General features: G+C 47.3%; 1 protein-coding gene across 1 annotated transcript in view; it reads left to right on the top strand.

The window, feature by feature from the left end:
- Positions 1-16,960, top strand: part of ACACA (acetyl-CoA carboxylase alpha) — a 118,819-nt gene that overhangs the window by 69,209 nt on the left and 32,650 nt on the right. Inside the window, exons 41-44 of the mRNA XM_068415992.1 lie at positions 7,365-7,634; positions 7,994-8,091; positions 9,274-9,394; positions 9,853-9,963. Of these exons, the coding sequence (XP_068272093.1) occupies positions 7,365-7,634; positions 7,994-8,091; positions 9,274-9,394; positions 9,853-9,963 (600 nt within the window). The remainder of the gene's footprint in view (positions 1-7,364; positions 7,635-7,993; positions 8,092-9,273; positions 9,395-9,852; positions 9,964-16,960) is intronic.

Genomic DNA, 16,960 nt, shown 5'->3' with positions numbered 1-16,960 from the left:
AAGGGAATTCTCAAGAACTTTCACAATCCAAGAGGTTTTTCTCCACTTAGCTTGTGACCACTTCACGTAGCCCACCACCTCGTTTGGCACTAATTATCGCTTTGCCAGTAGTCTCAACAAAGAAGCCAAGGACTTAATGGACCATGAAAATACAACTTGCTATTTATTCCTAGACAGTGCTTGCTCCTCCTGAGCAGGGGATCCTGTCTCGTCGTGGCTGCGTGGGGCAGCTTGCGGTGCTGCTGGCCCTGCCGCCTGCTCTTGCAGGCTTGGTTAAATTCATGTTGTGAACTGTGCCCTGGTCTGTAGTTACTCTATTTTTTTTGGGTGGGTATTTTTTGGTGTGTCTCCTCTATTAGTAGTCTGGCTGCTTTGACACCTCTGCTCACATGTGAGACTGTTCTGATAAGCTCTCCCTGCTACCGTAGGATTTCAGTAAGCCAACACCCTCGACAAGACTGAACGTGCCACGAAGTTGAGAACAGTTTATAAATAATTCTCAGAGCTAGCAGGTGTACAAGGGAGCTGAAGACGACAGTATTTTATCAGCAGAATCACACACCAGTCAACAGCTCCTCTCTAACGCTCCTGAGTAAAGACTGAATAGACTTTGGGACAAATGGGGTATAATTTATGGTACAGCTGTGAGCATACCAAGAACTGAACACCAGAGGTGGATGCTTGGCCTGACTCCAGGCTGACTCTTAAGATAGACGTGGATCATTGAAATGCACAGAGTTTATATAGGTGAGAGGAAAAAACTCCACTTATAGTTGTTTGTAATCTTATGCATTTTACTCTAAAATGTCTTTAAGAAGAAAATTTTCAGTTCATACCACAGCCTGGGTTATTATCTGGATTATAGCACAAGACTTTTAACATTTCTGCTAATTTATTCTTTTTTAAATAAGTGGAAGCCTTTTTTTTTAACTGGCACAATCTTTGGTGTTTCTGGCTGTTTTCTGGTAGCCTTTTGTCCTGGCAGCTCGCCTCTGTCCTGCCTGTCCCTGCAGCCTCTGAGGTTGCTCTGCAGTTATGTGGCTGTGCTAAAACAGGGAAATCTCTGAAGGAGTCAGAAATTGTGTGACCACAGACAAGTGAGCAGGGCTGGAGTTCAGAAGTGCATGGCAACCCGCACAGTGTTTAAAAACGTGTTGGTTGCAGTAGCTCAGCCGAAGACACGACCTGTAATGTAGTGACACCCTCTTCAAACGCCCGTTGAAGGCGGCTTTGTTCTGAAGATTAGCATATTAGCTGGGATCTTGGTGTGAAAAGGTAATTCCTCAGCCTGTTGGAGAACTCAATATATTACTTGTCATTCTTGAGCTGGGCATTCTGGTGTTTTTCTGTAGCACTTTATGTATTTTGACTACAATTTACCATGATCCTCTGGCACTAGGACTGCACCATCCGCTGATAAGACCCAACTAATCTTCAAGGACAAGGAGAAAGTGAGTGTCAGGAGCGCCTGCAGCAACACCCCGCATTACCCTTCATCGCAGCCTCATGCAGCGCCCATAAAATGTGTCATTTTCCCTGTTGGCACTAGATGTCACAGTTTTTCCTTCTCAGTAGCACGAGGATCAGAAATAATCCGTAATCGGAGCTGTTAGCTGGAGCGTTGGCCATCACCCTTTCTTCATGTGGGAAGGTTTGGCCAGGTGAGATTCAGGACATCAGTGGGCAGAGGGCTGCTGGAGCTCGGCGTCGGCAGCTCCCTGGATTGCCGGGGGCTGGAAGGTGGAGCTAATGAATTTTGTACAAGCAAAGCTTAATAGTTGAACTGCATGTTCTGCTTTGTCACCCCGTGTTCCTGCATTTTATGACAGGCACAGGGTATTAAAACATCCACTGAGTTACTCATGGCAGATGGTGAGTGCTTGAGGAGAGCAGAGAATGGGGGATGGCAAAGTCAGTGAATTAACGTGAAGGTGAAGGAAGACAAGACACCCATGTGTCTGCTCCCCCTGTCCCAGCCCCACCACTGTTCTGCCCAGAGATTACTGTAAAAAAATAGTTGTTTCTCTTTGAGTTTCCCAACCCTTCTTCTTGCTGAGTTTTGGGAACAATCCTGACCTGAAGGCTCTTCTGGCAGTAGGAATGGGTTTAAATAACGGGGAAGCTGGACAACTGTTTGTGCCGCACAGCAAGTGGTGTCTCCTCGTCTCAAATACTCGTGGTGCAATTTCAGAGGTTAATCCTCCTTTGGCAGAATAATTTTAGCCCCTATCAACGAGATGCTCAGAGGTCACAATGAGACGTGGGGGTAGGACTCTTTGTCATGGACTGGGGAGTGTTATTTTTAGTGAAAGGTGGAACGTCTTGTGACAAGTGGAATATAACACAAATTAAAAGAGGGGCCCTGAAAGCTGATTTTTTTTCTTCACTTACATGCCTAGATCATTTAATGTAAGTCTGAGAGTAGCAAGTGTGTGCCTGGGAGGCTGGGACCGGTGTGGGGTCTTTTGAGCTCTGTTAGATTTGGGGTGGATGCCTGTCACAGTGCATGTGGAGCATCTCCTTGGTGAACAGTGGTTGTACCGTTAAGCAGGAGCACTCTGTAGTACCTTGGATTGTTTGAAGGGTTCCTGTTCGTGCAGATCAGTATCTTCAATGCCTGTTTCTCGCAGTGTTGTAGAGGCAGATTCTCCTACGGCCTGATCTTTGAACAGGTACATGTATGCTATAGCAGTAATAGAAGTTCAAGATTTGAAAGGCTTTTCTTACAGAACCAGCGGTTATGAGCCTCTAACATATACCATTGAGTTAGACTTTATTTAGAATTATTTAAAAGATGAATTTTTGGAAGGTTATAAGTAAATCCATACAGGTAACCCTTTCTGAAAAGAAATTCTTCCTAATGTCCAACCTGAACCTCCCCTGGCAAAGCTTGAGGCTGTGTCCTCTTGTCCTATCGCTGGTTGCCCAGCAGCCTTCGTCACATCTCGTCCTGGAACCGTTTCTTCCCATCTCTCATCCACTTGGCCACGTGCTGTTGGGAAGAACCGTGCCAACGCGTGCTTGGCTGTGCCGCCTGCGACCCCCGCTTTGATCGCTGAGTGACACCTTTGTCAGAGCCAAGAGGAGAGCGAGAGGATCCTGGGCTTTGGCACTCCACCCTTGTCGAGGCGTTGAGTCTGAGTGCCTCTAGCAAACCTTGTGCGTCGTGCCCTTTGCTGGGAGCTGGTTCATGCTGAAGATAGTTTACAGCTTTTGGTCACGGTGTAAGTGCAGGGAGTCTCTCTTTTGGATCTGAGGTTCCGGGCATCAGATTCGAATGATGAAATACAAAATTGCTGCCTCTGCATCAAGTAAAATTTCTGGGCTTTGTTCCCTTTCTAAAACCCACCTTGTCCCTGGCTGTGCTGCAGAACGATTCAGCAGCCTGGGGTCAGTGGGCACTGGTTTACCTCCAGAACAGACAGAGGTTGGGAACGGGGATTAAAGCCCGTGTTCCTTGATGTAACAATATCAGAACGTGCGTGCACAGCAGGGGAGAAATGGGCTTTCATTAATGTTCAGCTTCGGCATTTCCAGTCCTCACGTGCTAGACCCCTACAACTGTTGCATTGGCTTTCTTATTATAACTTTTGTGTGTAATAAATACTGACATACAAATATATTAATGTTTTATACATATAAAACTTAAATATGATACAGATGCAACAGAATGGGAACAAGGCGAAGTTGTGGTCAGGGTTCTGTAAGTTCAGTTGTCCTCCTTAGAGATTTCGAGACCCACATTCAGGTTTCCAAATTTGGATATAAATAAATAAAATGAAGCATGGCATAAAGTACCTGGGCTCAAGCACCATCCTTGTTGTGAGAGTAGAATGAACCAGCACAGTTGGCGTGGCTCAAGCGTAGATGCAGTCAGATAATAAGCTGTTCTGGTTTACACCACGTTTCTGCCAGCTGTGCTTCTCCAGGGACTGCAGATCCTGCTGGAAAGAGGCTGAGAAGCTCCGTCTGCGCCGGCGTCCCTTCGGTCGGAGCCTGGTGCCTTCAGGAGGGAGCCTGGGATCGGTTTCTTCCCCGTTCCCCTCGGTGCCTGTTGTCAACAGCTCCGGCTGCCACCAGCAGTCAATTTGGAACTGCATCAGTGTGTGTATTACTGTTCCCATCGATAGCGCAATTAATGTTGAAGTCAATTTTGGTGTTAATTTTAGGCCATGATTAGTGTTGACACTGTGTGTCAAAGTAACGGCGTTTACGAGCGCCGTGAAAACGAGCGTTCGTTAATATCGTGGTTTTACTGTCTGCTAATGGTTACATTAAGCCCGAGATCTAGTGGGAGAAGGTGTGTATAAAATTATATATATAAAACTTGGGTGTAATATATGTGTGTCGTGCAATCCTGCATTGCTGGTGCTATTCAGGGAGCAAATGACATCTTGAGCGCTGAATCCTAATCACACTTTGGAACATCAGAAATAATGATCACTTCTGATCGGAGGTGGTGAATAATTCATCTGCTTTGATTTTCACGTTCTGTCCAGTGATACTTTTCAAGCCAAATGTGTTCCTACAGGAGAATAATGGTCCCACTTCTTATGGAAATACTGTGGCACAAATCATTTTGCCAACATAAAAACAGTTAAATAAGACGGTTCCTGCTTTTATTTTTTCCTCCCTCTCCTCTTCATTCCTGGGCGTGCTGGGAATAGAGCTGTGGCAGGAGGAGCACTTCTCTTCTCTTAAAGAGAGCCTGTGTTGAAGCCGCTGCCACTTACCATCACCCTTTATTGTTCTGACAGTACTCTTAGGTGATTAGCTCAGCCTGCCTAATTAACCTGTGAACTCCCCATTTTTTTGGCGTGCTGCCTCTAACTTAAAAATCTCATCTTTTTTTTTTTTTTTCTGAGATAGAAAGCTCTCCTCCATTGCCCATAAATCTAAACAGAATCTGCATTGTTCATAGCAAAAAAATCCTTAGTTGTGCCCTGTGATTTTTATGACTGGATAAATGGCACAAAACATACTGTGTATTGGGGAGGTAAAAAGACACACCAGTTAATAAAGTGGTGCACTTTAATATTTCTTTTCTTAAACTGCATATCATTGCTCCATATTTATCAGCTATAAACTATTTTCAGGAGTTTGTGTTTGCTGTGCCCTGGCTAGATAATTTTTCTTATTCTACTGGTGAGAATTAACAAAAGGGATTTTATTTCTGTAGAGGGTACCTGCGCTCAGGTTAGGGAACCCTTCCAAGACTTCTGTTACAATCTGAATTTTCTAACTAGGAAATGCTTTAATTTGCCTGTTTTCTGTACTGTCAAAAATCATCAAACTGATGAAGGTGAGGAACATCTCTTACATCTTGATAGGTGAGACAGACCGTGGGACCAGCCCTGGGTACTGACTGAGCTCGGTCTCTAGTCCCTAAGCCCTGGAGCAAGTGTTAATTCATCTGCCTCCCCTGTGAGCTGGGGGTGCCAGGATTTGACTTGCAGCGTGTTGTGGTTATTGCGTAGGTTTCTGGCGGTGTCTTTGTGTGTTTCTATCTTGCAGTGACAAGCATTTAGCAAACACAAAGCCTGAGCGTTCCTCCTGGTGCTCGTGTTCATCTGACGGTGCTTGAAGTGTCCTGGTGTGGTCCTGGCTGATGGGACCAGTAGAGCTGAAAGGAAACAACTCGTTAGGCAAAAACCTGTAAATGAGTGTTACTTCTGTGCTATTTTGGAAGAAGTTTATGCTGCAGTTTTAAAGAGAATATTACTTTTCTTCTGCTTTTTTCACCTTTATTCTTCCTTTTTCTGCTGTGAAAGTCCAGTAGCAGAAGAGCAGAAGTCCAAGGGACCCCTCTGGCTGTATGGGCTGGTTTGGGATGAATTAGGTTGCTCTTCCCCACTCTGGCCTGGTTGTCTGTGTGACCCCTGGTCTCTTTGCCCACACTTTAGCTCTGTGTGCCTGACCAGCAGCTGCATCCCCTTGTTTTACAGCATTACAACTTTTCCCTTTCATTCTGCCATAATACTGGTATTTTAGCAAAGCATCCCACTGACTGTCAGGGATTTGTGCTCCTGTCGTTGAAACTGCTGCAGCATCTCTCTCTTCCAAACACTGCAGTTGGATGCTAAGATGTAAGTCTGCAAATATTCAGAGGCAAACAAATTAATCCCTTATGATGTGTCAGTCAAAACAGCAGCAGATGAAACTGAGACCAAGGAGAAGGTGAGCTGAAACACCAGCGTTCTGTGAACTTGCAATCTCGGCTCTCAAAAGGGGAGGTGTAAGGGAAGGATCTGGCAGTAGCTGGTTGTAATATTTTTGGATTGCTGCCTGCTTTACTCCCAGTGACCCTTGGATTAATTCCTCTGCCTTTTTATTTTTTTTAATGAGCCTGTTATGGCATATCTTATTGCAGATGCTGATAGGATCTCGACTGTGTATTGTGCCGTTTCGATTTGGATTAAATGGCACATATCTATCTGCCGCCTCTCCCCTCTCCCCCTCCCGCCTCAGTTCATCATGTTCAGAATTCAGAGTCTCCACAATGAGAGTTTCAGCCCTCCTGATTGCAGAGGATGTGCAATCGGCTTGAGGAATGTGTACTCAGAGCTTATGATCCTTGGGCAAGCGGAGACTGGGTGATGCATGTGGCTTTCAAGGGACGCTGCTATTTCCATCTGTTAATGGCATTCCAGGATGGCCAACTCCCCGGTGCGGCGGGACGCGGCAGCTGAGAGATGCGAGATGCAGGGTACAGATGTTGCTGATCTCCATAAGATGGGCCAGAAGAGATCATCTGGTGATTTTAAAAAGAAAAATACGCAGCGAAAAGCATTACTTACCCAGGCGGGTTTGGAAAGAAACTGCTGCAATATTTGGGAAGGAAAAGGGAAGAGGAACAAAAGGAAGGACAGGGAAAAAATGCAGGTAGTCAGGAGATAAAAGGATTATTGAAATGAGGGCAGGGTGAGAGAGAACCGGGGTGATGAGGTTCTGGGGTGACATCTGGGTAGCCTAAGCAGATGGTCAGGAGTCCTGTGCCGCAGCACATCCATCCTCACCCTGGGAGCTCTGGCACATGGAATAAACGCAGCACCCTGCGAGACGGGCGTTTGCAGAATGTGTTTTGGACCTGTGACAAATCCCTGAATGGGGAGAGGGAGGGCCAGTATGAGTGTCTTGGGTGGGAAGAGAGCGATGGAGGACGTGCTCCAGTGAGTGTGGAAAGGATCAAGCCTGCCAGCTGTGCTCTGCACTGGCAGTGTGTGTTGGGCTGCTGTTACCAGAGTTCCCGGAGAAGATATGCAAAGTGCAACACACACAAGAAAAACAGCTCCTGTGTAATTCCCTTCTTTCACATCTTGGAGACATACATTTAGTTTTTGTTGCTCTCTGCTCTTTGATTGCAGATTGGGATGGTGGCCTGGAAGATGACTCTGAAGACCCCCGAGTATCCAGAAGGCCGTGACATCATTGTCATTGGCAATGACATTACCTACCGAATAGGTTCTTTTGGGCCTCAAGAGGACGTGCTGTTCCTGAGGGCTTCCGAGCTTGCTCGAACACATGGCATCCCCCGTATCTATGTAGCTGCCAACAGTGGAGCCAGGATTGGTTTGGCCGAGGAAATTCGGCACATGTTCCACGTAGCTTGGGAAGACCCAGATGACCCGTACAAGGTAAGGAGGCACAGGAATCAGAGGTGACACTCTGCAATAGCTCACAAAAGAATTTTATTTTTACACAGCCTTTTTTAATAGAGATGAGGTAAATATTTGCCAGACTGTTAGGTCTGAAGTTCTCCTTGGGATTGGATCTCTCAGGCAGCAGGATCGACATCCAGAATGAGTTAGTGCTAAATGGTGAAAACATCCCTAGCTTTCACTGACCTCAGCTGCAGCTCCGATGTTAGGATGTTCTTACTGCTGTCTGGAATTAAATTGCGCTCCCTTGCACCTTTCTTCTTGGAAAGGGTTATTGGGGGTAGGGAAGGGCCCACAGGTGGGAATGAGATGAATGAAACTGTTTTTTCCTGCAGGGATACAAGTACTTGTACCTGACTCCTCAAGACTATAAGAAAGTCAGTGCCTTGAACTCAGTTCACTGTGAACATGTGGAGGACAGTGGAGAGTCCAGGTAAGCACAGACAGGTCAGAATGAAAAGCTTTCTGTTCATCCTTGGGTAATCAAGGTGGTGCGTGTCATGTCCTTGTCTTCAACTAGGACATTCTTCAGGATCCAGATATGTAAAAAGCTGTGGCTTTGTGTGGTCAGAGCAGGGAACAACAGAGTTAAAAGTTGTATCATGAAATGCCTTGTTTGAGGTAGTGCCATGTTGAGTCCTACAGCCTAGAGGCCCAAGTCATGACTGAGGGTCCTGCAGTGGTAAACACTGTATGACCAGGACAATGATTCTTGCAGTCTAAATTTTGAAAATTACTTTTCTGCTAGATTCCATAGCAAGGATGAAAGAGTTCCTGAGCGAAGGCTGAGCCCTCTGTGCCTTCTGAAGGGCTGGGCTACAGTGGTTGCACTGAAGTGCCTTATAGCCTATGGTTTTCCACACACGTCTGCTCCAGATGTCTCCATCTTGCCAGCTACACCCAAAGGCAGCACAGAAGATGAGGTGCAAAGAAGCTTTCAGAGCTAGATGGCAGCTGCAGTGGTGCGCCTGGGCAGAGGGAGGAGGTTGAGCTTAGGAAGGAAAAAAAAGCCCAGTTTGCAGACTGGCAAGCTCTGAAGGACCAAAGGGATGGTGCTGGCTGCGGGGATGTGTGCGTGCCTGCACGTGTGGTGGGGAAGCTGGTGGCTCTCTTCGGTGAAGCACTTAAGCACATGCTCAAGTACTTTGCTTAGTGAGGGCCTCGTGGAAAAGATAGAGGCCAGCCTGAGAGCGCTGAGTGAGAAGGGGCTGTGCTGGGGAAGGGAGGCATGAAAGGAGAAAGAAAAGGTAAGAGCCTCGTTGTAATCTCTTGTTCTATTTCTTTCTCCCTTTGGCTGCATTCTCTTCCTTTCTTGCCCTTTTTCCTACAATCAGCCTGCTCCTCATGCCCTGTGGGAATGGCAGAAGAACACTTTTCACGGGCATTCCTCTCCCTTGGCATTTCCCAGTGCTGCTTTGCCTGCTTATGTGTAGGACTGTTCCATGGTGTTCAGCGAGGCTGCAGAGTGAGCCCACGTACCGGTCCTGGCTGGGTTTTATGCACATTAGTCTTTGGAGCTTTAATGATATTTAGTCACTTTTCATTTTCTTCATAGCAAACTGATTCAGCAAATCACTGGACCTTGTGACTCAAAGGCTGTATGTGTCTCCCTCAGGTATAAGATAACAGATATTATCGGAAAGGAAGATGGTCTTGGAATAGAGAACCTCAGAGGATCTGGCATGATTGCTGGAGAATCATCTTTAGCCTATGAGAGTATTATCACCATCAACTTGGTAATCCCCCGCTGCTTTCTGTTCTTCAAACTGTATTGTCTGTTTCAGCTAAAAATCCTGCAATAATACCCAGAAGATACATCTGGGATCAGGCTTCTGGTTGATGTAAATTGGCTCCTGTAGGCTTTGAGCGATGCTACTTGCACCATTAGAGGGCTGGGTGCCTTTCAGACTAAATTGAAAACATTTTTAGAAAACAGTCATTTGGTTTTATGTTTGCTCAGTCTGTAAGTTACTGCTTCTCTTTTTTTTACATAAAATACATATATGTTCAGATACAGCATTTACAAAACAGTAGGTTCTGGAGTTTTGCAGTGAGAGTAGATTTTATAGCCTTGTAATACAAACATGTCTGGTTTTATCTAGATGTTTGAATCGATAGGTTTTGGCTGTGTGGTAAGACAGAAATCAATGTGATTTCTTTTTTTTCTTTGTCTTTTTTTTTCTCTTTTGTTAAGGTTACGTGTCGGGCAATTGGAATTGGGGCTTACCTTGTTCGGCTGGGGCAGAGGACTATCCAGGTTGAGAACTCTCATATAATCCTGACTGGTTGTGGAGCCCTCAACAAAGTAAGTTCTTGCATTTTAGTCTTCAGAGTCGTGTGAATTGAGTTGGTGTTTCTGTGAGTTCTGCCGGAGACTCGAGGAGCTGCCACCACTCCACCCATCATTGCGCTTGGTCCCTTTTGCCTTCGCCCTTCTCGGGCTCCTCCTGATCAAGGAGGAGAACTGACCCAGGGCAGCAGCAAAGTGTTTGTGCCTTTGCAGTCCTTTTCCCCTTCTCTCTGCTCACAACGCTCCTTCCATGCACGTGTTTTCCTTGACAAGAACATCGCGTTGACAGCCGGAGGCACCGTTCCAGCCATCCTGGTTGGAGATTGGCAGGGGCCCTCGGCAGAACTGCAGATTTAAGGGCTTGAGCATGAACCAGGTGAAGGGGAAGAAGGAGAAGCAGCTTTTAACATAGGCTGTGTGCAATGACTGGATGACAGAAGTGGCACAGCCACCGACTGGGCAGCGTCTTCTCCCACCCACTGTGCACTGCGATAGAGGAAACAGGGCTGTTCCCAGTGTCTGGAAGACCGTGTTTCAACAGACGTGGGCCAGAATCACCCTGAACTTGCAGCCATCCACAGCAGTGTGTTAATGCTGGGGGAGTGTGTGTGGCTGGTGATTTCCACGGGGTCAGACCTGCTGGAAATCTCAGCTCGGGGGGCAGGGAGGGATAACTCCGGCTGCAAGAAAACTTACTGCTTTCACTGCTAAAGTGGCTCTTCTTTTTTCTCCCCACCAGAGGTGTTTTTTCTCCCTCGCTGCCCCAAGCCTATTAATGTCACAGCCTCCAGCCCCTCGTCTGTGGCAGACACGGCTCACAGCCGACTCCGCTCTTGTCCCCCTCACTGAGGGCTTTGTTTACGTGGGAGTTGGGATTGTGCGGCGCGAGTGCCCTTCCCCACAGCGCAGCTTTGTTCTCAGGCACTCTCCAGCACCTGGGGTGGCTGTGCTTCATCGCAAGCTGTGTTTCAAGGAGTGCCTGCCTGACAATGGGAGATAAAAGGAAAATAGTCTCTTGTTGAATTATTCCCCTGAATAAAGGGGGCTCTGCAGAAAATGAAGCATTGATCCTATCAACTCTAGGACGCAGCACCCTCAGTTAGATCTCTTACACACATCACACGCACCTGCATCAATGGAAGGAAAAGAGGCATTTGAAGATCCATCCTTTAAAAAGAAATTGAGTCAGTTTAGTGCTTGCTGAAGTGGAGTAAGTTGCCTGGTTCCAGCTGTCATTTGTTAGGGCTCGGGGCCCTGCAGAGTTTCCCAGATGGCAGCGCCAGTCTGTTCGGTCCTCCTCTTCTGCTCTCTTCTTTCCAGGTTTAACTGTACTCTCTACCCGTGGAGTGAATGTTTGTTTTCATAGGACTAGATTAATCTCACTAAATTTTAGGCACTTAAAAATTAAGGATTTCATCTAAATTAAGCACCCGACATCTGTCAGCAGGCGTAGGCAGAAGGAGATGCTTTCTGGGCGTGACTTATCCCATCCCAAGAATTTCAGTGGGCTGAACAATCCCGTGTGTCCTTTCCTCTCCTCCCTGCTCTGTGGGAAGGGCATATGTTTTTATGTAGGCACTGAGCCTCTACCTGCCTGAAGGTCAGGCAAAGGAGGAGCCTGTCCAGCTTTCCCAGTAAGACAGCTAAGCCCAGACCCAACAGTGAGTTTACCTGTCCTTGAATAAGTGGGAGACTGGGAATCCCCACTCCCTCCTGGATGTTGTGTGGTGTGTCTTGCTAGTTCATATGATCTTCGTTTTCCAGTCCCTGCAGTTCTGGTCAGAGCTTCTTGAATGGATCCAGCTATAATTGTGTCCCAGAAGTATGTCTGAAGTGGTGAAATGACACCCAGTGCTAACCTGACATGACCAGGTTCCGTCCAGCTGAGATCTTAAGGAGGGCGTGAAGCACATGGTGAATGCTGATGGTTTGCATCGTCCCACCATGGAGGGCCACTTAAGCCAAGTCTTCCCTTGTAGGAGTGCAGAGGCTGTTTGGGCATGATATATGATGTGTTCTTGTTCATTCGTGTGAGTGAGCCTCCAGAAGGGTCTCATAGCAGAAACCTAGTGTAGTTTTTCTCTGTGGAGCGAGTGAGCCTTGCTTCTCTGTGTTCCCTTGGAGTAGATGGTGAGAGGAGCCCTGTGCAGCACAGTCAGTACTTTATAGTGGGAATTAGAAGGTCGCCAATCCAGCTGGCAGGGGCTGGAGGAAAGATCATGAGTGGAACAAAAATAAATAAATGGGAACTGCATGACAGTTGGAACTGAATGTTTTCTAACACAGGTGCGTGCAAGTATTGCTTTAGCTTTTCCCAATTAAGTATCAGATATTTGGGACAATTTTTTCCATTGCTGACTTTAGATACTGTTTCCGTAGAGGATGCTGTGCAAAGCTCACACGGAGCCTTGTGTCTGCATGCACATCTTCTTCAAAATGTCTTCTCTCTGCGAGAAGAGAATGTGCAGTGCAAAAATGTTTCTGCAGCAGCGGAGACAATTAGGCTTTCGGAGAGCAGGGAGGGTTTTGCTGGAAAGTTGTTTGATTTTTTTTTTTTAATTTATTTTTTTTCCTGTGAAACACTGGATGCTTCTTAATGTACAGGGGGAGCAGAGGGGGACTGTGCCAAACATCACGTGCCAGCAGAGCTGTTGCTGGTCTTGTTCATTGTCATTATGTAAAACCAGCCTGAGGGTTTAGGTGTAGAGGGAAAGGTCCAGCTGCCAAAACCAGACTGTAACCTAGAACTTCGATGATGAGCTCAAGGTCAATATCATTTTTAGCTGAAGCTGATGTTTGGTTCTGGAGGCTGACTGATCATGTGCTGGCTGGTCGCTGCCTCCGTGTCGCTGCTTTGTGAGCAGAGAGGCATATCCCTGTGAGGCACCTGAACCAGGCAGGTTTAAGGGTTCTCAGCCCCGTTGCCTGCCAGGGGCTACAAGAAACTGCACAAGAGCCGCCCAAAGTGTCCCTCTGCTCCTGATCAAGGTGTCTTTGTTCATAGTCCTGACCAACGGGCCAGGGAAGGACCTGGGGAAGAGGTGTGATGCTCGGTGGTGGGGCCGGCGTGTGGGGCGCCGGGGCTGCGTCGCAGCTGAACCCCTTTTGTCTTGGCCGCTGCATTTCAGCAGGGGGTGGAGAGGTGGAAATGACATTTCATTCCTCTCCCGCGAGCGTGTGCGCGCGCCTGTGCCGAGCCCGCTGACCCCCCTGAAAATTGAAATAATGATAATGCGCGTCTCCTGACTGCATCAAAGTATCAGCACATCAAAAGCCAGGAGGCATGAAATGCAAATGATAAAGTGAAAGCAGATGGATTGTGCATGATCGCCTGATGCCCAATGAATTTTAAAAGGTGCTGGTTCACATGGGGAGAGGGGCTGAAATAAACACGTTATCCCTGCAATTTTTTTTTTTTTGTTCTTGCCGCTCACTCCTGACAATATTTTTTCACACTTCAGCGAGCAGCCACTCCATCTCCCTCCCTCCCTCTGCCTCGCTTTCTCTCCCTCTCTCTCTTTCGCTGTCTACCTCACGCACGTCTCGGGTCATGTCGCCGCAGCTCCGGTGGAAATAATAAGATATAAACCACGAGGTTGTTATTTGCATAGAAATAGCATGGAGCCCCAGGCAGCATGGGAGAAGGACACAGAGATCATTTGTCTAAAATTTTAATGAAAACTTTTGCTGAGGCAGAGGTTTGGTTTTTTTTTTTAACTTTCCCTGCCTCCCCCTTCTTCCTCCCCTGTGCCTTCCTCCTCCTCCCTCAGCTCCCTTTCCTCGTCATAAGCTGAACATGGTGTGATTTCATCCCGGAGGGGTGACGTGCTGCTGCCATGCACTCACAGACTCATTTCCATTGGTTTGCCTTTTTAATAGAAGTAAGACTGAAGAGCCCAGCACTCCCAGTTTGGGTGTTGCATGTGTGGTTCAAGCTTCCAGGACTACAATTCATTCCAGTCCTCGCAAGGATGTTCCCAAGTCTGTCGCTGACTTATTTTTAATTAGTTTGCTCCTCCTTGTCTTTTGTGTTTAAAAGAAATCCTGTCTTTCAGACTGTTTGGTTCATGTAAACAAATAGTGGCTTTTCTTTCACAGTCACATTTTCTCCACAGATACATGTTCTAGGCTTTTTCTAAGGGAAGTCAGATTTAGTAGAGCTGTTCAGGAACTGCTACTAACTTGATACACCTCAGTTCATTATACAGATGTTCAACCTGGGATCTCAAACAGTTCATTTTCTGAGTGATGGTGAAGATGTGTCCCACACACTGCACTTCACAGCAGGACATCTGAAGTGGTCATCACTTCTGGAGGTGAAGGGAAGGTTCCAACAGCAGACTGTTGTTTCCTCTCCCTCCTATTTAGCTTTATTTTGCCCCAAACTCTCTAGGCTTGACCTGCCCAGATGATGCATCACGCCCTCAACCTGTCTTTCAGTGTGCTCATCCCTGGGGCCCCGTGGCACCGTGCTGCTGGCCGGGTTTGTCAAGAACATCCAAGTGTGCCAAGTGTGACAAATGCCACCTGCCAGGAGTGTATGTCCATGTGGGGAAAGAGGCAGTGAAGATGAAGAGTCAGAAACCACTGAAATATGAAATGTTCAAAGCGTAGTTCAAAACCAGAGCTCTGGGCTTCATCTCCCAGTCTGCAGCCAGCTGCCTTCCAGCTTGTGCTCTGGCATTTTTGATCACGATGGTTATAGTGGCAGTTACCTGCTGACAGCTTTGTCTTGAAACCTTGGTTCTTTTGTATTTGCAATTGGTTTTGAGCTCATCAGATGGAAGGTACCTGCCAGCAGTGGTGCATTGGCAGGGTAGGGAACCCCATCCTCAGAAGTCCTTTCTGTGGAAGTTTTTGCCTTCAAAATGATCTTAATTTAAACAATGTGTCTGCCTGTATAACCTGTTCTACGCCTGTATAACCTGCTCTAGACCTGAAAGAGCTCAGGAACCAATTGCCCAGGTTAGTAATGCACTGTTTCTGGCACTGTGAATTGGTGTTTTTTAGGGGAAGAAAACATTTTTGAATAACCGCTTTAAGAGGGGTGTTTGTGAGATGAACTGATCAGTGGAAACCTGCTGGCTTGCTAATGCAATATGTAAATACCTGAGAAACTTCTCAGCCTAGTCCCAGCAAATGTCCACTGACCTTTCCTGAGTACGTCTTTCATTAATGCAGACACGGCTCGTGCATGGTGAAGACGTTAACATGATCGGTGTCAAGAGAGCGTAGTGTATGTGTCAATCACGTGACTGCCGAGGAGTCCCCGAGGACTTGTTGATACAACAGACCATAATTGCTGCAAGGATCGTTTTGACAATCTGCATTTAAAACCCAACGCCCCAACACCCCCTTTGCCCAGGGCCAGGAGAGCATATCCTTGTGTTTCAAATTCAGTCCTGAGTTGTACTGACGGTCAAAGCCAAACGGAGATCAGCGTGGCTGCTTCTGAGGAGGTTTATGGTTTCCTTGGTGTAGATCTGGGGCAGGATCCCAGCTGGAGCATCCCACGGCAGGCAGAGGAGCAGCTTGAGACTAGCTCACACAGATGGTGGTTACCCCCAGCTGTAAGTTGCTCAGTGAGACAAGTTCATTTTGAGGCACTTTGGCCACCATGGCTCTCTGGTGTTGGTTGCTCTTCAGCGTGTCCTGACTGACACGTGGACATACCCTGCCTGCTTGCTGGGGTGTCGTTTGGTCCCCGGCACTGACCTGATGGTTGCAGGTCTCGGCTGAGGGAAGCTGCAGAACTCGTTGGGTGCCGTGGGACTGGGACAACAGGGTGAGACAACAGGGCAGGGCTTGGGAGGAGCAGGCAGAGCTGCTCGGGGTGCTGTGCCCACGCGAGAGGCTGCCGGGTCAGGGCTGAGGCTCGCTGGAGGAGCTCTGGTGTGAGGAGCAGACGCTTACGTTGTCTGTCAGTCTGTCTTGTGTGAGTGATCGGCCTTCAGCATTGCAAGCAGCAGTAGTTACCCTTCAATTTCACAGTCTGGAGAAATAAATAAAAGCCCTGTTGGACTGATGCTGTTTGGGGGTTTTACTGTAAAATACAGGAGGTGGAAAGCTCTTTTTGTGAGATTGAAGGCAGGGATAGCTCAGTATCTGCTCGAGATGACTCCAGTGTTGGGATTAGATCAAAGCAGTCATGTGAGAGCAATCATGTGAGTTAGAACAGCAAGTGCCATCCCTGTCATTCAAAGAAGCATTATAATTATTAATGCATGATATGAACCTTTCTGTAGTGGCACAGCAAGACTATTAGGAAGATACGTATGGGCGCAGGGTGTTGGAGAATGCTAATCCAAGAGGGGTAGGAAATGTCAAACACGAACTGACACTTCAACAGCGGTAACTGTCAGCCGGTTCCTCTCGTGGGTCTCCCCAAGGTTACCCCGCTCTTGGCTCCAGCGGGGGGGAGGCAGGAGGGGCCGCTCTGCTCTGCCTTGGGTGGTTACGGCAGGTGATGTGGTGAGAGCAAGGGTTGGCTTCGTGGGTGGAGGTGGGTTCCTTCAGCTCTCTTAGAACCGACGCAGGACCGTGGAGCTGTTGGAGGTCTCCCTGGCACAGTCACCATCGCTCACACCCCAGCAAAGCCGGTCTGATTTGAGAGCCAAGGTCGGAGTAGAGCTCTTGTGAGAGTCAGTCTCACTTTACCAATATTTGGCAGTAGGAGGAGAGCAGAATTCATTTCTCTTCATGCCAGTGAGAGGCTGGGAGCGTCTGGTTGGTGGCAGTCCTGGTAGCACAAAGGTCTTTGCTCTGTGTAGAGAAATTACTGTAAGCAGGATGGATGCCTGGACTGCAGTGAGTGCGAATAAACAAACACCACCCTCCATTTCTGCATTTCATTTTTAATTGCCTTTCTTTAAGCGGTGGTATTTGTGTGGTGTTCCCATTAGAGACAATTTACGTTCCAGGCGTTGCATTATCAGTCCCTTTATGTTTGCTTAGGGAAGAAAGTCTAATAGATTTCTGTGGACTTTTTTTTCTCCCTCTTCCATCATTTTTA

Source organism: Nyctibius grandis, chromosome 18 (genome assembly GCF_013368605.1).
Source record: "Nyctibius grandis isolate bNycGra1 chromosome 18, bNycGra1.pri, whole genome shotgun sequence".
Taxonomy (NCBI): Eukaryota; Metazoa; Chordata; class Aves; order Nyctibiiformes; family Nyctibiidae; genus Nyctibius; species Nyctibius grandis.
This window is presented reverse-complemented; position numbering and strand designations above follow the sequence as displayed.